Source organism: Aphelocoma coerulescens, chromosome 1A (assembly GCF_041296385.1).
Source record: "Aphelocoma coerulescens isolate FSJ_1873_10779 chromosome 1A, UR_Acoe_1.0, whole genome shotgun sequence".
Classification (NCBI taxonomy): domain Eukaryota; kingdom Metazoa; phylum Chordata; class Aves; order Passeriformes; family Corvidae; genus Aphelocoma; species Aphelocoma coerulescens.
In genome coordinates this window covers 28117849-28141830 of record NC_091014.1, presented here as the reverse complement: position 1 = coordinate 28141830, position 23982 = coordinate 28117849, and the positions used below count along the sequence as shown (strand labels likewise).

The window sequence follows — 23982 nt, the reverse complement described above, 5'->3', positions numbered from 1 at the left end:
GTATTTATATCTGCTGCTCCTTATAGCCAGTGTATAAGATTGCTTTAAGTAGCAGTAAATGTTTGTTGGTTTGAAAAGAAACAAAAAAGCAATATATGCCTAATTAGAAACTAACTGCTAACAGCCTAAAGCTGACAGTCAGTAGTTAATAAAAACTCTACAACAAACAGATTAAGAGGTTTTGTAAAGCAGCTGGGTTTTGATAGCTGGTTCCAGAAGTGCTGCATTTGATTCCAATATAATGGTCATCTAAAAAGCATTCTTGAACTACTTAAAAACAGCAGTTTATCATGATGCATCTGCTTCCATCTGGATATAAAAAAATTATGAAGAAAACCAGTTTATAAAAGAGATAGAACATAAGCTATTTCTGAGTACATCCACGCTTGCTTGGCATGGAAAAGACTAGCTATCACACTCATTTCAACTCATCATGTTTTAAATAATCAACATATCCTACCATTTTGTGTGAGTTTAGTGGAGCAGAGAAAGGATGTGATCCAGAAGGACTCTTTAGTGGTTTTCACTGCTTGGCTGTTGTTTCCTAGGGATATTCCCTTTGAAAAGGGGAGTTTGAGGTAGCGACCAGAATCCTGAAGGTTTGCATTTTCTTCACACTGTGAAAACAAACCAGTTAAAATGACTGTACTGCACAAAACAATTGATCAAATCTCTAAATTATATGAATCATTGTTTCTCTGCCAAAAACTGAAGAATTTCCACTATGCCTGTTGCAACTTTGGTTTTTGAACATAGCATCATATATTGGCATTGAAATCTAACACATTTGCACAGGTTACATTAAATGAATAGCTACAAATTTTCATGTTGAAATCTAAACTTTATCTGGAAGCATATAAAATCCTCTGAACAAAGAGACAACCCTTATATGTGGAAAGAGAATTCCACAAAGTTAAAATAACTTACCTTTTGAAATTCATTATAACACAATGCAATATAATAGTAAGACTTAGGAAAACCAGTGCACTGAAACACACACCTTGATTCAATTGCAGTTTATATCAGGAAGGTGAATATTAAGCAGTCAGCAATGGATATTTTAATGACAAGATAATCACTCATTTGATAATCAATACAGACTTTCTCAATGTCTCTGGGCATTTAAAGTATGTTCCAGAGGAATGATTACAGCTAATGACTGCTAATTCACATTACCTTGTGTACAATTAGTTCATGGGTTCCATCTGGCAGAGTCCTCCCATTTTCCTGCATCAGGGGCACGAAAGAAAAGCCAAACAACTTCTTCTCCCCCTTTTCTTTTGCTGAAATGCATATATAAATAGCAGCACTCAAAGATAATAGTATACATTTTAGACAAAATAAACATATATAATGCAACATAAGAAAGTATACTGGAGCTGCAGCTAGTCAGATGACGATTATCTTGAATTGCTGTTCCAGTTTGTACATTGTCTCCTGTAATGTTCTTTTTTATCTCACTTTAAATCAGAAGGGAGTATTCTGAAATAACTTAGTATATATTAACAACAAATAATGTAAGCCACTAAATACGCAATCTTAGCAACATACGGAAGTTTATCCACCTCTGTGAAACCTGTTTCTCATAACTTGGAATGCAGAATGTGGAACCAGCCATCAATTTTTACCTCAAAATCATCTCTAAAATGTTTCAGAATGTTTTAAAAAGTTTAGAATTTCGTAAGTAAAAAAAGCATTATAGAGAAAGTTCATGCAGCTGTCTTTTTCCCGAGGTGTTATGGAAACTCTTCTGCTGACTACAGCTGTAACGGGGAAGACGAGCAGAAGTCATGAGCACCACTTACTGGAACAGTGCCGGAATTCACAGCGGATGTGAGCTCCTCTGAACTTATCCACAGGAATAGGAAGTTTCAGCAGCTCAGCCCATCTGGGGCCATTGTTATGATAAAGCACAAAAGAATGGTACTCGCTGGCTGGTGGCTCTCCAGAGCCAAATGAGATGAAATCCTAACGAAGAAAAAATACGATTAAGGATAGATTAGTTCACTGGTGAAATGTCATCAAGGACTGCTCTTCCAAGGACAACTATTTAATGTCTACATGCATATCATAAATGCCAAATGTAGTACAATGTTCAATATCTTATAATCCTCAAAAACAGTAGCACTTTTTTAATATTTGCAATTAGAAGATTAGAAATGGCAAAAATCATTCACAAAATTTAGAATCGAACTGTTAAACAGGGTGTGCTGGGTGATCAGGGACGCTTAAACAACACACACACTGTGGATTCCCCATGACACAGCATGGTCTAGCCAATGTTATGCCCCAGCAACAAAGAATGGAACGGAGACCAGAACAGCCCAGGCTCAAGATCTTCAGTCATCTGAAATAAGCCTGTAACCGTGCCACTATCAGTGATATATCCCAGCACTAAAAAATAAATGTGGATCCTGTGATCAGGAAGAAACATGGCTGCCTTTACAACACCCATGATGGACTCTCCATATCAAGGCAGACAAATGGATTTGTCGAAGTTCTTACTAAAGGCTATCTATTAATTCTCTGTGGAAAAGGTAAGGTGTAGCTTTTCCGCTGTGCAATTATATTCTCAATACCTTTTCTTGTTTAATATATATGCACACACTTTTGTGTGTATATATAAAAATGTATCTATATTGCATGCCGTGCACCTCTATGCACAACCTCACTTCAGATACACAAACATGGAATTTGAAACAGGCTATTTTTGTAGCCCTTCTTCATTGTGTCACTCCACAGCCCATGCAATCATGCAGAATATATGAAAATACTATTTTCAAATTTAAAAAAATTAATTTTAAAGTCTATATATAAATATGTGAGGAAAAGTTTGAATGTGAACAGAAATTTTTTTGGTACAGAAAAATTTTGAGAAACAGTCATCTTTTAATAATTAAAATTTAAATCACTGCCTGTTTGTAAGCTGTCACCAGCAGCATACAACAAAATCTGACGATGAGAAGGAACATTAATTTATTCTTTTTACTGATACATGGTGGTAACTTTTGCAGCAAGGATCTCTGATTTATTAAAATCAGACACAAAATTCAAAGTTACCAAAATACGTTGTTCTGTGTAACATAAAAAATTGCGTATTTCTAAGAAGAATTCTTAGGAAATAAAAAATTCTCCAAAACTTGATATTGATTCAACGTTTTCCAGCATCTTAATGGAATCATTAGTTTTTTGGTTGGCAGTTTTAGGTGTTTATCCCATCACAGAACATATATAAAGGTTTTATATAGACAATTTATAAAGGTTTTAAGCTAACACTTTGAATACCTAAAGACAGCAAAAGATAAACATGTCCTTTCCAAAGAATTTTTGTACTCTTCAATCAATGCCACAAAAGAAGACTTACATATGAAAAAGTGTATCAAAATTAACTATGGCAAGGAAAAACATAAAACAAAGATACCTTTAGAATTTGACCGCTGCTGTCCACCACATGCATTGTCACTTCCACATTTCTGGCCACGCTTTTCCCTCCTTTCTCAAATTCTCCTCTTTCTACTGTGATATATAAATCATTCCTCATTTCACCTATCAAAAAACCCAAATGAAACAATGTGTCCAAAAGTCAGTCCAATTTGTTTACTTTTGCTTTTAGTATTTAAGTAGATTTTCATCTTATCTTACAACAGATAGTGTCACACCCACAATTTATCAATATTTTGGGATTTTAAACAATAATTATTTTTGTAAACCAAGAAAACCAAAAAATCTTCAACCCTCTCAAAACCCAAAGATTATCTGCCATACTAAACCAATTCTAGGGGCTTTTACTCATCTGTTAGATCTGTTTGGTCTTTACATTGGCCCCTCTAGCTATACTGAAGCTAGTGTCTAGCTCCACCTCATTTAATTCCACTTCTAAGCTAAGGCAATATTAATGCACTTTCACTTGTAATCATTACAGTTCTCTGTTTAACTGGTTACAACTTTTTTCTACTTAATCTCAAAACGAAGTGTATTATTTTGCAAAAGTAGAAACCAAGAGGTTGGTATTCTTTCCATTAGAAGGGCAGTCTTCCCAGATTGTGAGCATTCAAATTCTTAACCTAAAGAATCTCAATATATTTTTCATCAATAGGGTGTTCCAAAACTTATGAGGAAAAAGTTAGCTTAGTTAGCTTATTTTTCGCTTGTTGGACAGGCTTCTGAGAAATTAGACTCTTCATCAGGACATTCAAACTGCAAATCCAATACAGGCACTACCTAAGTACCACATCGTATGCACAAGTACTGCTAGCATATTGAAATTGAAATTCTTTGCACATTCATGCAGTATCATGCTAAGTAGTCTGTCAGAAAATAAGTAGATCATAGGGACAAGATCAATTTTATTTTAGTTTCAGCTGACACAAACTACAAAGTTTATATTTGACGAAAAGAGGAAAGAGTGGTTGCAGGGGGGATGGAATGGGGGAAAAGCAGTACTGGTAATGACTAGAGTACCATAATAGAGAAGTTCCTCTTCTGTTTGAAGATGCTAAATCTATTTATTAAGAGTCTAAACTAATCTAGCTCTTGACAAACATTAACAGAACTACTTTGAACCAATTGGACTTTCCTTGTGAAAGGCAGAACAATGAAGGATGAACAGCATCCTAATTAGGAGCATTTTCTAAAATTTTTATTTCTGGACTTCGTTGGAACAGAAATTGAGAATATGTGCTTTCATCTAGAGAAATGCAAGTTTAGTGAAAAGGGAATATCATCTTTCAATAAGGCAGATTTTCACTCAGCACTGCTGAAATAAAGTGTGATATTTACAGGTGTGCCACTTAGAAGGCAACCATGGGATGTGTATCTGTATTGTGGGTAAAATTAATTATAAGATATGTAACAAATAATTAGTGCATCTTAAATTTCTAGCTTCATTTTAATTTGCAAGCAGAATTTGACTTGCTTGAACTTTCCACAGTGCTCTCATGTTTCACATTCCTTGCATTTTACTGCAGGCAACTCTCCAGTGATTTCTAAGTAAGAGAAACAATGATCTTGCTATAGTCATGGAATATTTTTATAATATTATTACATCACTGGGTGCAAAATAATTAAATTATTCCTCCAAAGCACAATCTAAACAATAAAAAAAGTAAAAGAAGAAATTGCTGTATCATTAATCCCTCAAGACCCATGCCCATAAACAAGGGGGGAATTCTGTTATTGTATTACCTTATTATCAGTTACCTGCTGAAACAATCATGGGCAGAGGCTAGAATACAGCTAGACAGAATCAACAGAACAAATACCAGATGGTATTCACTTAAGAGTGTGTGAAGTCAAGGATGAAAGAGCTGAATTACTAGAAAGTGCGTGCAACCACCAGATCAATCTCTGGTTCCTGGCGGGAAATATGTTTAAAATAAGCAAAAGGTGATGGTTATTCAAGTGATGGACAGCAAGACTTGTAAGAAAAAAGCCCAAACACAAAAGCAATCTCAAAAAAACCCCCAAACCTTTCCAAAGGATGTTATGAATGTAAGTAACGTATAAGGATGAAAGTGAAGGATGGAGAAATTGTGGAAAAAAGATCAGCTACAGGGTATGAAACAGGCAATCATAAGGACTCAGGAAATCCCTTGAGTTGAAAATAGCTGGAGGCTGGGAGAGCATCAGGGGGTAATTACCATACATGCATATATGCATACTCAGCTTTTACTTTTCCTTCGGTTCTCCTTACAACACTCAGCTAGATGAACCCTTGATCTGAATCTGTAAAGCTACTCTTACTGTTTATTCAAGTAACAAAATTAAAACTTAAAAACTCATTAAGACTACCCTTAAGACTAGTAGATGATGATTATTTCTACATGGCAGTATTATTTCATTATAAAAATTGTAAAAGTTAGTATAGTATGGTTACCAAAGATCTTGTAGCATGTTGGGTCCTTGCTCAGCATATGTATATACTAGGCTTGGTTCTGGTTAGTGCTGCCTGTTGCCCCCTTGCAAGCGTTTTACATTAAGAAAAGATGACAACACACAGTAATCAAAACAAGAACCTTTGCTACATAGCTGATTTGAGCAAACAACTTGTAGGTGCAGCAATTTCTCTTTAAAAATTAACTTGAATCCTACATGCATTTGTGCTCCATTATTTTCATTTATCAGCACAGACTTATTTCAATTTTCCATGGGATCTTCACAGAAACATAACCATAACCAAATAAGCATTTCCACCAAAAATTTAATGACTTACCCCCGGTGTAACTCAGTAAAAATTGGAAGTTTTCCTTTTGAAAAATCCTATACAGGACTTAAATGCAAATAAAAATTACAGTGGAATGGGATGCCCTATCACTGGAAGTGTTCAAGGTGAGGTTGGAAGTGGCTTTAAGCAACCTGGCCTAGTGAAAGACGTTCCTGCCCATGCGGGTGGGCAGAGATAATAATCTTAAACATCCCTTCCAACTCACACCAGTCTTTAAGTCTATGCAAAAAAAATAGGAGAGCATCTTTAAAAGAAGTAATTGGGGCTCTACAGAAGTGAAGCAGGCTTTTAAAAACTGTGTTTCAATGCATTTTAAGATTTATTTTAAAAATCCAAACCTGTTGTGTTTTACCTTTTTAACTGCCAGGAGAAATCAAATCACAATGAAAAAAGACAGAGATGTAGGACATACTTTCTCAAATACTGACCTGCTGTTGTCCTAACAGAGACTTGACAGAGCTTGTAATCAGTGTCATGAAAGGATGGTTCAGGTGAATCTTGCCCTGATCTATCTCCATTCAGGAAGCTCTGCTCTGTTTTAAATGTCTTGAAGAAACTCAAGACACATTGGTCATGTTATTGAAAGAAAATGCAGTTTTTTTTCCATTATCACGCACGGTAAATTAAATCTAAAAGGAGACTAAACCTCTTATGCTATATGAGAAATAACCATGTTTTATATGGAAATGAATAGAAAAGCAGAAGGGAGATGATTGAAATAGACTAGAAAATTGGCTAAAAAAAAGTAAACTCTGGGCTATGTATCAAGTATAGAGTCTGTATCAGGTGGATACAACAGCAGCTTCCTTTCCTCAAAGTATGTGGCATATCTGGCATTTTATAATATCTACAGAAAGGTAGGGTTCAATGTAAATTTGCCTCCTGTCTGGAGGCACACAAATATTTCACTATTGATTTAAAACACAATCATTATTTGCAACCAAAGTGTAAGAAAATCAACTATATTGAACTTGTACAGTTCAGCTATGAGTCCTGAGATGTTAAGAACTTTACACAATGTTCCTGACAAATCTTCAGCACAGTATTTGAATAAACATGTTACAAGTTCATAAAATCAAAAAATCAACAGGTTTATAAATATCAAAAGCCTTATGAGGCATGAAGCCTTATCAGAAAACAGCTGCTGGTAAAAAAGAAAATGGATTTGACAAGTAAATGTCACTCTGGAAAGAAAAATAGAATAAAAACCTAGAAAAATACACTTGGATACCAAATTTTTTAATTATTTCACTATTTATATATTGGTCTGGAGATATCTTAATCACTTTTACTTTCTCATCGTAAAAATGCCATTTTTCAATGTTCCTTAAAAGAAATTCTCACTCCAAAAATTGAGATCATCTGTTTAAACTAAGTTAGGGCATTCTTTTGTGGAGCCAGTTCCCATAAAAAAAATTCCAAACCCCTTATAAAGCATTCAAACATCAGCAAATTCCTGAATCTATCTATATTCCTTTAACTGATGTTTTTTATTTATGACAACTATAATTATACATTTGATTATCAGAATAAGCATCATTTTTCTGTGGGATCTTTGCCTTCACCAGTACACCAGACAGAGTAAATCAACTTTTTTTCACTAAGAGAGTCAATTACAACCGTAAGTAGCACTGAAAGGCCAAGTCCTGTTGAATATCAGAGTTCTGAGGTAGACTTTGGTGAGTACAAATGGTGTCTTCAGCTAAGCTATCTGCAGGACTCAAATAAGTATTATAGGTGTATGTGTACTGAGACTTTTTATAGTGTTACACTTTACCAAATGTGAGGAATTAACACAGAAATAGGAAGGGCACATTTCAAATAGCACAGTACATCAGATTTTAATTACAGGTTGAAAACATACCTACAGAATTAAATCTCTATCAGACAAGAGACTTTGAACATGATGAACAAAGCAGCCCACTCATTCCAGCCTATTTCTGTGTTGAGAAATACAGAGTCCCCTTCTCCAAGCTTGTTTCAGTGAAAACATCAAATGGCTGTTTTCAGCATGAAGTTTGGAACAGGAATAATCAACTGAAAACAATATCAAAAAATTGTGCTCAACTTTTGAGGTGACAAATCTACCTCTACCTATAATGAAAATGAGTGGTATGAAAGATCTAGACCACCTGAAAGCATTTGTTTCAAAAGAAAGGGCAGCTCATTTTTCCCTGTTCTGATGGAGCATTACCATTCCCTGGCCCCCTGTAGTGACAGGTCACTTTCAGCTTTCTGAATTCAGGGCATCCAGACTGTGAAATGAACACGCAGAGAGCACCATCCAGGTAGTAGCATTCTTAGGCCAGAGTCAAACCCCACTGTAAATCAGCTTTGTCTAGGACTGTCAGTTTTCTGCGTAAGAAACAACTATGGAATGGTGAACCACACACGTTTAAAAGCATTAAACATGTTCTAAGAAAGTAAACAACATAGGTCTCTCCTTAGAAGTCAAAGATACTTCTAGACATGTAGGTTATGAGCTGAGTAAACTGAAGCTGGAGAAAAGCAAATTATTTCATAATAACTTCATTGCTTTAAAAGCTGCTTATCTTGGTAAAGCTACTTTCTAGACACTATTTCAATAAAAAACGAGGTTAACAACTTACAACCAGCATAGGTAAGACAAGATTTTTGCACATTGGATATGAGATGGTAAACAACAAAGAAGAAATAAAGAAGTTGGTGTTGGTCCCTATGGGAGTGGGGAAGTAATAAGCTGTTTCTTGGAAAAAACAGAACTGTGAGGATCAAAGGGTGTATCTGGGGAAGCTGTTTGTTCTTACTTCTGGCCATCATGCAATGTGTTGAAAAGGGGTATATTCTATCCTAATTACAGAAGACACCCAATAACTCCAGTGCTTTGGGACTACTTAGCACCCTATGATTTCACCTATCTGGATGATCAAAAGTAGGCTGACTAATTCCTACAAGAACTTCTAATATTAAGTGAGGGGTAAAGCCATGTGGAAACTGAAATTCCACAGAATTTAACAGGGAAAAAAAAAAAAGTCAAGCTGCAGTGGTGTGAATACAGCCATAACTTTTTGATGCAGCACAAGCTTTCAGTGCACATTCTGCATCAACAGCCACTCTGGTATGTGAATTTAATTGTAAGTGGAAGGTGCTGAATTGAAATGTCTGGGTTGCTAAATCAAAACGTGTACAGCACAGCATTGGCAGAACCTGCCTTTTCATATGGTCCTGTCAATTCATTGCAGCTTTGACCTGGCAAAAATATCTTGAAAGCACTTTCTATGGGCTAGGAGAGGAAGAACTCCAAACCCTTCTTGCCCCAGCTGTAGGTGCTAAGCTGGTACATTACAGCTCAAGAATTCTGACCTACAAAGAAGCAAAAGCTTCATGACTTCAATCCAACTACCAATGAATTGTAAAAAGGCAGAATGGGAGCAGGGGACACAGACCTGACCAGTATCAATTACGTGCAAAAGTCTAATATAAGGAGCAAGAGGAAAGGCCAATTAAATTCACAACCAACCACAAGACAGACTGCTGGATGACACAGTTAATGGGGGTCAGCCTTCCTCAACCTGCCAACTATAAACCACAAATTTTAAATACCCAGTAGAGAGAAAAGAGCCAGGAGTAATTTCCAGGCTGGAGATGAAAAAGAGTGCTCAGGGGCCTATTATGTCCACTGTAAAGTTTCATTATGGGATGGCTCTGCAGGCTCCCTTTACTTCCTAAGTTGGATCATCACTATCATGGACCTGTGTACAAGCACTGGTCTCCTGCTGCTCCCAAGTTGGACCTACATGTAAGCTGACCCCAGCTCAGAGAGGCTTAACTGCTCCCACCGAACCTCAGGTGACAGGAACAACACAGATAACCACTAGTAAGGAGAAGGTCAGATCACTACAAGTGTCAGGAGAAAATTTGCATGAATATATCATTTGTACTGTTGTTTTTATAGAAAATTTGCACCTAACCTAAGCATCAAAGCAATGATCCTTCCATCACAAAATTGTTTTTAAACTTACACTGAAGAAGCCATGAGTTGCAACTGCAACACATACATTATAACAAGACTTTTCTCATATTCCAAACATATTTAGAACTGCAGAATTTCTTGTAGCATATTAATATGAAACAAGGTTTTCAAGCAGAAGATAACTGTCAAAGATCAAAGGTAGCATCTTTGTTAGAAACAAGAGTTTAGTTTGCCAGTTATCCTCAAAAGCTTTCAAGTGAAATAAATTTTGATTTGATTATTTACTAGTGTAACAAAACACAGCATGACTGTATTTGAACAAGCATCTCTGATAGTTACTGCTGTCCTGACAGCAGCCACTAATTTAAAAATAATTATACAGAACTCACTAGGAGCTTTTGTTAGGAACTGCTTTTTTGAAAGCTTTGCTCAGAACTGTAGGTCCTTTAGAACGATGAATTGCAAAAGAGCAAAAAACATCATCTTGTTTAGAGGAAGTTCCTGTTCATTTACATCTCTGTAAAATACAAGCTAATGAGATGTTTTATACTCCAAACATAACTTGAACAGCTCTTAAAACAATTTCAGTTGTAGGGACTGAAAATCTCTGGCTGTGGCACAGACAAAATGGTATTAACCCAAAATGTAAATCTTGTCATGAAAAACATTTTAAAGAAAAGATCCTTAGAATACTTTGAAGAATGGGAAAAGAGCTGTGTAGCAACTGCCAGCAGGAGGATGTAAAAAAACCAAACAAAAAAAAAACCCACGCAGAAGGTGATTTTGACTTGAGGAGAGGGCTAAAGAACCTTAGTACACCTTTCCCGCTATCCTTCAAGTCAATCCATGTTATGCCTTTTTGCACCTAGGATGTTCTATGGCATCCATGCTGATACATATATTTGGAGTTGGGTCTGGGGAGAAGAGATTAAGTCCTGGAATACTACAGCAATACCTAACTCTTGCTTATCCCTTTCTGGCAGTTGAACTTTGCTGATTTCATAGTCCAACTTCCATGCAATGAGCTGGGACATCTTCAACTAGAGCAGGTTGCACAGAGCCCTGTCCAATCTGCCCTTGAATGTTGCCAGGGATGGGACATCTACACTCTCTCTGGGCAACCTGTTCCAGTGTTTCCACTCCTTTTTAAAAATTGGTGAAATGTTTCCCTCTTTACAATCACTGGGTACTCCACCTGACTGCCATGACTTTTCAAACATCATGGAGAGTGGCTTGGCAACTACATCAGCCAATTCCCTCAGGACTCTGGGCTGCATCCTACCAGGTCACACAGACTTAAGTATGTTTGGATTCCTCAGGTGGTTACTGTTCTCCTGCAGTGAGAGGAACTTTGCTCCCTCCAGTCCCTGCCCTGAGGTCCTTTGATTTGAGAGGCTGGGAAGAGAGACTTACAGTGAAGACTGAGGCAAAAAGATTGCTGAGTACCTCAGCTTTTTCTTCTCATCTGTTGAGACCAATGTGCCAGTCACGTTCATCACAAGGAGTATGCTTTTCTAATCTTTTCTGGCTGAAATACCTACAGAAGTTCTTATTTTTCTTTGCATTCCCTTGTCGATTTCAGCTCCAGCTTTGCCTCGGCCTTCCTGACCCAATCACTACACAACCGGGCAACATCCCAATTCTCTTCCCAGGATACCTGGTCTTACTTTCAACTGCTTCTGCATTTCCCTGTTGTCCTTTAGTTTGACCAGCATGTCTTCACTCTGCTATTCTGTTCCCTTGCCTTCCCTTCCTGATTTCTTACACATTTAATTTAAAAACAAAAATTAATTTAAAAAATTCAAGTTAAGCAATCAAGGATCATTTGTGAAAATTGTAATACAGAAGGATGTTATCTGAGAGGAGGGCATTCTTAAGGACAGCAGCTCAGGAAGACACACAGGCATGCTGCATTTCACAAAGAATTTCATCATTGTAGGAAATAAAATCCCATTACTGAAACGATTTCCTTTTTGTTTTGCATTTTACAAGATACTGAAACACTGATTGGCTGCTCATCAGGGAATATATTCAGCACTTTCAAAAAGGGGGGCAAATCTCATTGACATGCTTGAAGTTGCCAGTGAATGTGTTTGAGTTTTAAAGACTGTGATAACCACCAGTCAGCTGTCGGTTCAGTGCTTTTTCCCCACAGAGCATACCTTGACTTCTCCATTATTGAGGCAAAAAACAACCAAGCAAATTTTGCACACACTCACAATATTTATGAGTAATATTCACACGACTCAAGAATAAGAAAATGTTTTACTTGGTGCTTAAATACATACATACAAAGAAAAGCTCTGAGACTGGGACCTTCTGGGTTATACAAATTATACAAAAAATTATTTGGGGCACGTTGTGTGTCTGTATTTAAGTATATTACAGGGGATGTGCAGAAAAATTTAAGACCTAATTTATTTATATGCTGGCAGTTTATATATTATCACTGGTATTCTTGCTTATATGAGGGAAACATTAAAACAACTCTGCATATGTTAGGATTTTGGGAGCATTGGTCACTGGTAACACTACTGCATTTTTACTATTGGATTAAGTAGACTTGGGCATTTAAATCAGAGATTAATAAACTTTTTGTACTTTCTGCAGTTACTTTACTTTTGTTTTTTTAATAAAACATTATCTGCATTTTCAGCTTTACTGCAAAAACTTTCAACAAACTCTAAGGAACATTCACCAGAAAACATCTGATTAAGCAAATAAAATGCCCTTTACAAGGAATTCTCAAACTGAAATACTTTCAGACTTCAAATGGATTGTAGATCTACCACATAATACTCAACTGTTCTGTGACTTTCTTTCTATTCCTTTTAAAGTGAGATGTAAAACAAGTTGTTTTGAACAAGTGAGGAATAAAAGACTTGCAAGCTTTTTTAACAGAAAACTTTGACCTGTTGACTTTGTTTAGCTACAAAATAAAAAAAAAATTTCCAACAGAATTTTTAAAGACTGTTTACTTTTACAGAGCTAAGCATTCACTTGTTAGTTTGCTAGTGTTCCTTATCTGGTTTATTAAAGAAAAACTTCCAAGCTGTAACCATCCTTGTACGCACTTCCCATGCGTCACTGCTACTTATTCTACACTCAACAGAAAGCCAGTTTATTCTTCAAATACTAGAAACAGCAGAAGACTCTTTTCCCCATTCTTCACTTCCAGAGATTTTAAAACAAGGAAGTCCAGTTAAATTATGGGTTGTGTTCCCTTTCTATAGTTTTCTTCTATTTTCCCTTCCATTTCTAATGAACTAAGAAAGTAAGACAGAGGAGATGGAAAGGAGAAGGAAAACAATATACAAGTTCCTTGTACTTGTCTAACCAAATATGTTGTATCTTCATTTTCTCCAGTGACTTGTAGAAATGTTAATTCCTTCAACAGATAGGATTAAAGTTTTAAAAAAGTATTAATATGGGATTTAAAAAGCAGAGGATAGTCCCCCTAGAGTACTACAGTTTTGTGAAAGGTCAAAATCAAGGTGGAAAGAGTGTCTCTATACCACCATATTGCTTAAAAACATTTTGTGCAACTAATATATCCAGTGGCAGAATTTAAATTTAAACTGTTTGTACTTCATACAGTATAAAGAAGTTTGGAAAAATTCACTCCACTGCTCAAGGGAGAAAAATGTTTAAGTGTATCAGACGTAGACTTCTTCCCCTAGAATCAACAGCTCCTTACTAACTCCAAGCTCACTGGCAGATACAGACACTTACCATGAAAAAGACAACATATTCCATAGCTTTCTTTACATTTTTGCTCTCCAGACTCTTTTTCTATGCTTTGAAAGAATGAACGCCTCTAGTCAAAAATCACATAATTGAAAAATGAATCTTATCACAAAGATAGCATTTTGTGAGACCATTTGTATAAAAAGAGAAAGATTTTAGTTTCATTTTAAAAAGCTTCTGAAAACAGTAAGAAAGGTTGGTTGATTTACCAAAAACTGAATATCGATCTAATATCAGGATCCAACTGAGATGGACAAAAACTCTCTGACAGTTTAGAGTTAGAAAGTGCATGTTTTATTTGGCGCCAGGAACTGCATGGGATAATTCCCTAAGATGCAGGCCCCGACACAAGCAAACATGATACCTTTTATTTCCAAATATTATGAATATCCAAAATACAAAATGCATATTCATAGTGTTGACACCTCCCATTCTCCGCTTTGTATGGAAATGAGCTTAAATGTCATTAAGCACATGTAGTGTGTGATCTGAATTGAGTCGGTGGTCTTGAATTGGGTCAGTGGTCCCAAAAAAGATGAAGTAACTCATCTTCCTCATTTTGACCTTTTTGCCTGAGTTTTAACAATCCTAATTACTTTAGCGACCTCTAAGTTTCTTCTTGCGTGACTTTTGGATGGGCTCCCACAAAGGGAGGGAATTGGTAATTGTCCTTGTTCCATGCACCAACTTATCAATGTTTCTACTCATTATTTTAAGCACAGCTAAGCAAACATACAAATGATAGATCATCAGTTATTTCGTAATCAGTTACTAACATCTAAAATTCTACATCATCAATTATTTGGTAATCAGTTACTTAGCATCTAAAACTCTATTTCAGGTCCAGCTCTCCTAACTATTTTTGATTAACCCTTACTGGGCCTAAACTTACTATTGAAGTCCCAAGTCTATGACTAAAATCTTTATATTTCCTCTAAATCTATGTTTCATGGTGAGTGTGTACTTGCACATGAAAAGACCTTTTAATAATCCAGATGAAGGCATGATTAGTATATTCAACACCTTTGAAGGATTCTGATGAGATTTAACTGGACAGCAAAAGGACATCTAATGAAGTTAAAAAGTGACAAATGTAAAGCAATGCAGATGTGATGGTAAAAAAATTCAGTTACTTTTCCTAAATTAAGCATGTGAAAGCTTTTTGTAGGAAACTTAAAAGCGCAGCAATATCCCAGGCACCTCGTTCTATCTGCTAAATAAGCAGAAATTGCAAAAAAGAAAAAAAAGAAGACAACGTTGAGAAACAAAATGCAACTTTTAATCTTGGACAAATAAATTTGAGAGAATAAAAATTCCACTACAAAAATTAATAGTGCAGCTTCATGTAGAGTCTTTAGCAATGCTATTTGTGAAAATTTATCACAGAATTGGAAAAGGGCCAAAAAATTCTGGGTTAAGTGTTACAAGGCAAGACTTCTCCAGTCAGGACTGACTACCTCTGCTCTTGATACCAGTATAGATACTACACTAAGCTTATGTACAAGGTAAACAGGGGTCAATGTAGAACTATTGTAGTGATGCACCAATTCTTTAACCTCTTCTAATATCATAAGAGTTTAACAATTTGGATGGACTGGAAGACATACTAACTCTTAAATCAAATGTCAGCAGTGGTAATGGCACCAGTTCAGATCATAAGCTGAAAAAAGGATGGCTACAGCTAACTGATATCCACCTATGAAAAGTCTTTTGAGATGTCAGCCAACAGGCCAATTGTTTACACACCAAAGTATATTCCATGGACAAAGATATTTTGAGCTGTTGTCCTCTATAAGACACAGGGCCTTTCAAAATCAAACCCATAGCTGTTTAAAGTAAGAATTATCCTATTGCTATAGACAAAACTGCATAGAGGAATTTTTAAGGTAAAATTCCAGGAAGTAAGGCTTGGACCTAATTAATTGCTTAGTGAAAAAGGTATTCTACAGGAAGACAATGTGCTAATGTCTCACACTGAAGGGATTTTGTCTTTGTACCAAGCAGTCAAAACAACTACCAGTAAACTATCAGTAACAGACTTAGCACTGTTAAGAACAGTACAGCTTAAATGAAGGAAAGCAGATGCAGTTCTGATCTGAAATGCACAACAAAGGAAGACATGCATCTATATGTGTGCTTACCACACAAAAGTTTAGTCTGTTTACAACTGAGAGGCAGAGCAGGCAGCTAGTTAAGCCAGTTAAGTCCTCATTTAGACAAACAGCTGTGCTAGGGTTTATTCCAATTCTAAAAACTCCAGACAACACACACTAGTGATCAGGCTTATTTACAGATTTAAGTATCTTCCACAATGATGCCAAAGAGCACATACATGCATGTGTGCTGTAACACATGAACACTGAAGTTATGCACTGATATAGGTGCTCTAAGTCAAATTTGGAAAGAGATTCCATAAGACTGAACTACATAAAGTACCAAAAAAGCTGGTAAAAGTATGTAGAAAAAGAAAAAGGGCTTTCACATTTCATTACCTATTATGTATGTAAATTTAGAGTGCTCCTCAAAAGCATACTACCTTTGTAAATATCAAATGCTAAATTTTATATACTAAGTAATGATGTGGTTGTCAGGAAATGGTGAACACAGAAACTCAGTGTGCAAGCACAGTTGTCCTTCAATGTCGTACAAAGCTTCCTGAGAATATTGGCTGTATATCTGCAGACAACCGCACTAAAATTTAACAGAAACAGAAATTACCAGTGGGTGCATACGGTCTGCCCTGAAATCCTGGTCAAACCTAGAAAATGCATATTGATTATATTTACAAGTTGACACTTTCACTGCCTGTCCTTTTGTTGGCTAGAATACAGTGAATTACCTATTTCGCAGCCTTTTTGAATCATAGCCATCTACTTTTTTTCCAGCCACCTACTCCATTTCCTAAAACACTTGGAGTTCTTCACAAAGAAATTTCAAGAGTCCTGGATAGTGTATTCGGTGGCTTCACCCTGCCAGGCTGCAGTGACACAAAAATCGTTATATAAACATGCATTATTATAGTCAGTTCTGGTTTGGCACATATGCTGATCCCAGTTACTTTTCACAGCATAACCTCCACAGAGAAAAGTATTGATCTGACAAAAAAAGGTCAGAGAGCATTTAAATACACCAGAATAGGAGAGAGACTTAAAATATGGCATTTATAGGAGAGATACTGCAGTTTAGCAGCATGAAGTACTTCTTATTGAATAATTCAAGGAAGTCTGGTTCACAACACTAACCTAAGTGCTAATTAGCCACAGCAACACACTTTCAACAAAAATATAAAATAAGACCTAATTAATGACCACTTCTAGTGGCAAAAGATGAAGTTCTCTAATTTATCAGTGGAAAAAAAAATACTAGAAGAGGAACAAAATGAAAGGGGAGCTTAAAAATAATAAAGCATTTCAAAGGCTAGGTTGCATTTCAGGGCCTAGGGCAACATTGCTCTGGTTAGTCCTTGAAACTCATCATTGCAAGACTGAGATGATTATTTCTCTTTAGGAGAAATCCCTTCTATGCCAGTAAACACAGAAATTGTATATTATTTAATGCATGCATACAATTGGACTGAGAAGGCACTATAACAGAACCCACATATTATTTTTTTAACTAAAACAGTGACAAAGTGAACCTGCATAATTCTTTAAAACTGAGTCAAGAAACTCCTCCAGCAGCTGAATTCACTGTACCCTGCTATAATATGTTTTCTGCAGTTTAGTACATCACATTATTTCTCATCTGGAAAATGAGGGGATACAAGATCTATTTATAGAACATAGCAAATTTGATAACACAGAGCAGCAGGTCACTAAATCATAGATAATTGGAGAAATGATTCTTAATGGGAGTTACAGTGCGCTCAGTAAAACTGCTTCCACTGTTATCTGCCATATTACCCACAACACCCATTTGATTCAAATTTCAAATCCAACAGTAAGACAACAAATAAAGCCTAGCTAATAAGCCATAAAATTTCAATGGAATTGCTTCCATTAGGCATATATATAAACTAACTTCAAATTAAATGGCACCTGACTTATGCATTTTATTATTCTAAATACTGCAGTCATACCCGCAGAGTATTTTCACTGTAGTGCTGAAACTGTTTTATTAATTTGTGTTATGTGCATGTTTTAAGTGACCAGTAGTGCTGATCAAGGACGCAGAAGGATGTTTAATTGGCAGTAAGCATACAAGAGTGAATTCTCAATTGTCAACATTCAGGCAGAAGTTCAAGAGAAATACATGCTCACAGCTAAAGCTGAGCCTCATTACTGAGTTTCAAATGCCTATTTAAGACCTCCTCGATTAGTGAAGTATGAAAGTTTATTTATTTGTGCCTCAGAATCTTAGTTTACTTCTGACTTAGGTCCACAGAAATGCAAAACCAGATCTTTTTATGAAGACGATAGTTTCTATTAAAAATCTGAAAGTCATGAAGATGATTTACATTTGAGAAAGTCAAAGACTGTATGTGTGGACTCAGCTGAAACTAAGATGTGAGCTCCTCCCTGCAACATTTCTCAGCAACAACATAACACCATAATCATGCCAAACTAGTCTGCTTGAAAGTATGCTTTTCCTTTAAAGAGACATTTGCTTCCTAATTTCCAGCAACCCACTGAACTTTTAAAAAAAATCATTTCAAGGATGAAGCTATAAATTGTTCCATGATCTTCTTCCTATATTTGCTTCTTCACATTCATACTGACACAATCTTTCTACCTTCCTTAGCATCTGTTTAGCTATTTGCATATATTTTCATATAATATAAGCAAGATGAAGTTTCTACATCTATATTACTATCCATTTCCAGTTATTTCCAGTATTGGAGACACAAACCTTATGAAAACAAAAGCTGTACAGTACCAGTGAAATTCTGTGAGTCTTTATTTAGAAAGCTACCAGCTCCTATGAACAAAATGTTCTGCTGGTTATCTTTTTCCCTGCACAGAGCTCAGCAGTCTTGCATTCAGTCATCTTCACTTCAATAAAGCGAGGTTCTATCTCTCAAAAACGGCTGCTATAGCCATATGCCCTTTTGACATTGGCATAGTAACTATACAATATAATGTAATGGGGCCACTGGGACACAGTTTTCGTCTACCTTTATGAAAAAATGCTAACATAAAAGTCTCTGGAACTATTTAAGAAGTTTCAGAATACAGTATTTATTTGAAAACCATCTGAAAATCAATTAATTTCTCATTAGTTCTTTCTTTTACTGCTTATTGAGATATTTTTCTCTTTAACTTACCAGGCATTATAATATTGGAAAAACCTAGTTTTCTTGTTATGGATACTCCATGGGTAAATCTGGATGTATACTCCCTCCTAATTTGTTCTATGTCTCCATGAAGCAACTGAAGAGAAACTGCCAAACCTGAAATTGAAGAGAAAAACAATGAAAAATAAGACATTCAAACATTATTGTTATCAGTACTTCTTAAAAATTGTATATATTTGCAAGTATATATGCATTCTTGAGAATAGAAAATTCAGAGGAAGTTTAGTAATAGCAAGCCAACCCACTTCAATTTTTAAATGTATTTGGGAAGGGTATCAACATCCAAAAAATCAATAACACTTGAAAATAACTACCCATGAAAAAGCATTAGCAAATTATTACTGACGTATAATTGAACTATGATGACATGTATGAAAATTATCTCAATAGGGATGGACTAATGTTCTCTAAAAAGAGAACTAGAAAGAGGTCACTTTGGAGACACCTCAATCAGCATTATTGCTACCATTTCAATTTTTCACTTCCTTCAATACAATCCTGCCTTCATTAGTAGGCAAGAAAAGGTGCACCTACAATGGTCCCAAGCTATGGGTGAAATGCAGAACTCTCATCACAGTGCATCAGTTAACCTGATACAAAGTTATATAATTTATTCATCCAAAATCTGAAGAAAAAAATTCTAGTAAACCAATATAGCATAATCAGTACTCTTTACTTAGGAACCATAATTTCATAATGACTGAAATTACAATCTTTTTTTCAATATTCAACAGATTTAACCAATCATACTCTTTCTTATGTTTGCTAGAAGACATGCAAAATGCAACGATGGCCATATAATAATTTTCCAATTTTTATTCCTCTAGAACCAAGGAGGCATAACATCTTCTACTACATTTGCAGTATACAAACAAATTGCAAAAAGCATACTTCATTACAGTTGAGATTAACAAAAACAACAGGCATGCCTTTTGGTTATTTCAAATATAATCACCAAGGCAAGTGTCAGAATGACACAGCTTGTAAAGATTAGTCTTGCCTGACCTTCAACATTACTACAGCACATCACGTGTCAACATACAGATCAAGGAGAAGACAAAAGCAAACTCTTCATATACACTGAACAACTGGAGATAAACAGACAACTCAAGAAGAGTCATAATGAGCTTGAGACTAAGCTGAAGCATGTAACATGTACAACAAAGATGGAACAACAAGGTCATCGGTCCTTTCAGCTTTGAAAGACATTTTCCCTACAACCATGTTACTGTTTAACTGAATAAATTTACTTAAGTCTGGCAGTCCTAAAATCAGACCTTAAAAATCTGTACTATGTGCTGCCAGTCCAAGCTACTGCAGATCAGATATCTAATTACCATGACAACTTTAATATTTTTCCTCTTACCTACACTTACATTTTCTTATTTTGGCAACTCCAGAGAACGTGATACTCTGACCAAACTTTCCTTCTCATAATAAACAGCTCGCCTACACACCTCCAACTGGGTACATAAACAAATCTTACAAGCAAAAGCATTCAGTGAAGTCTCTTCTATTTTAAGGACTGTATTTAATGTAATGGACATTAATTATTTTTGTAGGGGAATTTGTTCTATACAGTGAACAACCTTTAGGCAGTAGTGACAATTATTATTGGGGTAGGTGAGAAAACAAACCACACTGTGGGTAGCTGGTGGTACAGAAGCTTGGTACAAAGTCATAAAGGCAAAGTTCAGGCTCTATTAGAGCAGGTGAAAGGTTTTTTATTGCTGTACAGGAAGAACTAGGCTGGCTATAGCTCCCTTATAAATATGGATATTTAGCCCACCTCCAATCTTGCTGCTTTCATATTTTAAGAAATTGTTATACATACACATGTATAATCATGCCCTCATATGGCCCCATTGCACTGTTTCCTTGGAAACCTAAAAAACCCATTTGCTTTTGTTCCAGATCACATGAACCACAACAGCATTGATCAGATATTTTATACCACCTGGTGCTGAGTAAAGTTATTGTGTTTTCTAAACAAAGACCCCAAGTCCAATTTTCTTTCAGTATGTAGTGGTTTGGTCTAAAATACTCATTACTGTTTATCTTCTGTGAGATTAGAATTAGGAAATTCTTATTCTAATGCAAAGCAGGCACCAAACTTGAAAGAATTTCACAGATTTCCTTGAAGAATTTTATTTAACTCTAAAATCAAATGTCAAAAAACCTTACCAATGGCTAAACAATTTTAACTTGAGAAAAAAGCTATCTGCCAAAGATTTGAAGTACTTGCTCATGCAAGGCAAGAAAGATAAAAAGCTGTGTATTTCATGGCATTCATTGTTAGAAAGTGAAGAGCCATCTTTATACATCCAAGAAATCTCTCAGTCAACACACTTGAAACACAGGTTATTCATTTTACCTATAGTTTAAACACATCTTTGTGTTTAAAATGGCATAAATGGCATGCATTCCCCAGCTTTTCAGAAAAATGAAAAACACTGGATTACAGATAGCAAAGTTACTTTAAAATGTTATATACTGGCCTCTTACTAAAGAGGCCAGTAAATAGGAAAAAGTCAACCAGAATGGAAACAAAGCAAGGATGCACAGGGAAGGAAATCTGAAGGACCTCCAAAAATCAAGTCTTCAAGTTAACAGTTTTGTCACTAAGGATCTGGTTGCCAAATAAAAGGGATTTGACAAGAAGGGAAGTAGAACTGGTAAATCTGATAAAAATGCTGAAGTTGGGAGCATACGGACTTTACATAAACGATGGAAAGATTCCCAGGTAAGCATTAAGACTGCTCTCTCAAAGCTCCACTAATTTTGCAAGGAACCCAGGCTACCCTCCATTAAGGACCTAAAATCACAAGAGGCATACTGCTGCTGAAGTGGGATGCCCACATTACAGAACAGGTTTCCTGAATTCCCAGTGATTTGTTATATTCAGGATGTTGAGACGGACAAAAGGAACATACTGTATACGAAAAGGTTTCCCCTAGAAGTGGCTTCATTCTGCTCTCAAGATCACACTTCCTGATGATCTATTGATCACTATTGGCCACTGGTGAGCTGTTTACAGGTCTGGGGCCCCTAGTATCATCCTATGCCAGTACTTTGAAGGTGTCAGTTATGGTCACATGTCTTTACTCTTCTGTGTTCCATTTTAGTCCAGGGTTATAGTTAGTTAACCGTACACAGAATAACTACATGTTACAGCTATTTGTTAAATACAAAGCATAGATACCAAGGTGGATTACACCACACAACTGCACAAAACTAAGTAAGAGCAATAATAAAGCAAATGAAGTTTATTATTTTGTCATTAGATATATCCTTTTACAAGTCAGAACAAATCTCCAGGCAGGGTAAGAGAAGTCCAGCCAGCCAAAGCCAGATAGGTAATGAGGACCTTGTTGGCAGCTAAACACAAAGCCTGTGGCCAGTTACAAGCCATAGAAAACCCATATTCATGGGTTTATGAAAATGCAATACACTTGCTAAAGAAAGTAGACACCCATCATGACTGAGGAACCATGCAATTGTAATAAAAACTATGGGGACAAGGTACTTTAAAAAGATGGAATTATTAATTTTACAACGGACTACAGTTTATATGCTTATTATAAATCAAGCTACGAGAATATCAATGAGCATTAAGTAACAATTTAAAACATACTGACACATCACATTCAGATTTTCAGAAGGGTGCAGATTCAGCTGAAGAGGGATTCCCTCAGGCACATTGCAAAACAAAGTAGACTGAAGAGGAACTGACAAGTTGAAATATATCACCCTTAAACTAAAAGAGAGGAGATACAGACTACATAATAGGGGGAAATTCTTTACGGTGAGGGTGGTGAGACACTGAAAAAAGCTGCTTAGAGAAATTGTGGATGTCCCATTCCTGGAAGTGTTCTAGACCAGGTTAAATTGGGCTCTGGGCAACCTGATCTAGTGGGTTGTATCCCTGCCAACAACAGGGGGACTGCACACAGCAAAATTATTAGCTTTAGAAAAAAATTCCAGCATTTTATGATGGGACAGCTGTTCACAGACAAAGCAAATAGAGATCTCCAACATGCCACCATACACTGCATCTGACTGTGGTTGATAGGACCCTGCACCATCTATGAAACCTATGAGCCATCCAAAACTTCATAACTATACATTTTCCATTTCTAGAACATTAGGAGCTAAAACATAACAATGAAAATGATTATCCAGTCTCTGAAGGACTGGCACATTTTCTTTAATAAGGTATGTAGCCTAGCTTTGTTCCCTCAGAAAAAGCTTCAATTACCTCCCTAGTGGTAATTAAAACCTCTTGTGTTAGCTATTATTCCTTATTTACCCCAGTTTTGAAACTACTACTACAATACTCTGTAAGGGACTGCAAATAGATATGCTTTTATTTCTTTTGCAAGCACATGAAATTTCTTACTATTAACTTGTACTAAATTTCAACACAACACAGATTATTTTTATCATTCAGATGAAAGAGAATGCAGAAAATTGACAAGCTGCTGAATAAGCATACCAGATTTTTGTTAGATTTGTCATTTTACCTTCAAACAGCTTTTGTACTCCATTATTGATTTCTGCACATAGTTATGACAAAAGGCATCTGTTCATTATGCTTATAGACCCTTTATTTGCATTTGAGCTTCTGGGAGGAGGGGAAAGAATGTACATTCAGCTACTATACACTGGCAGCAGAGAATCCCAGATCATATTAAGAAGAAAATACCCAGCAGCTGCTCAGGAAGCTGATAGAAGAAAAAAAAACAAACCTCAGACAGAATGTTATTC

General features: G+C 36.0%; 1 protein-coding gene across 5 annotated transcripts in view; it reads right to left on the bottom strand.

Moving 5' to 3' along the window:
* Positions 1–23982, bottom strand: part of DOCK4 (dedicator of cytokinesis 4) — a 230487-nt gene that overhangs the window by 84406 nt on the left and 122099 nt on the right. For all 5 annotated transcript variants that reach the window (XM_068997410.1, XM_068997418.1, XM_068997428.1 and 2 more), the window contains 5 exons: positions 19186–19311; positions 3422–3546; positions 1806–1968; positions 1177–1283; positions 461–617 (listed from right to left, as the gene is read on the bottom strand). In XM_068997410.1, the coding sequence (XP_068853511.1) occupies positions 461–617; positions 1177–1283; positions 1806–1968; positions 3422–3546; positions 19186–19311 (678 nt within the window). The remainder of the gene's footprint in view (positions 1–460; positions 618–1176; positions 1284–1805; positions 1969–3421; positions 3547–19185; positions 19312–23982) is intronic.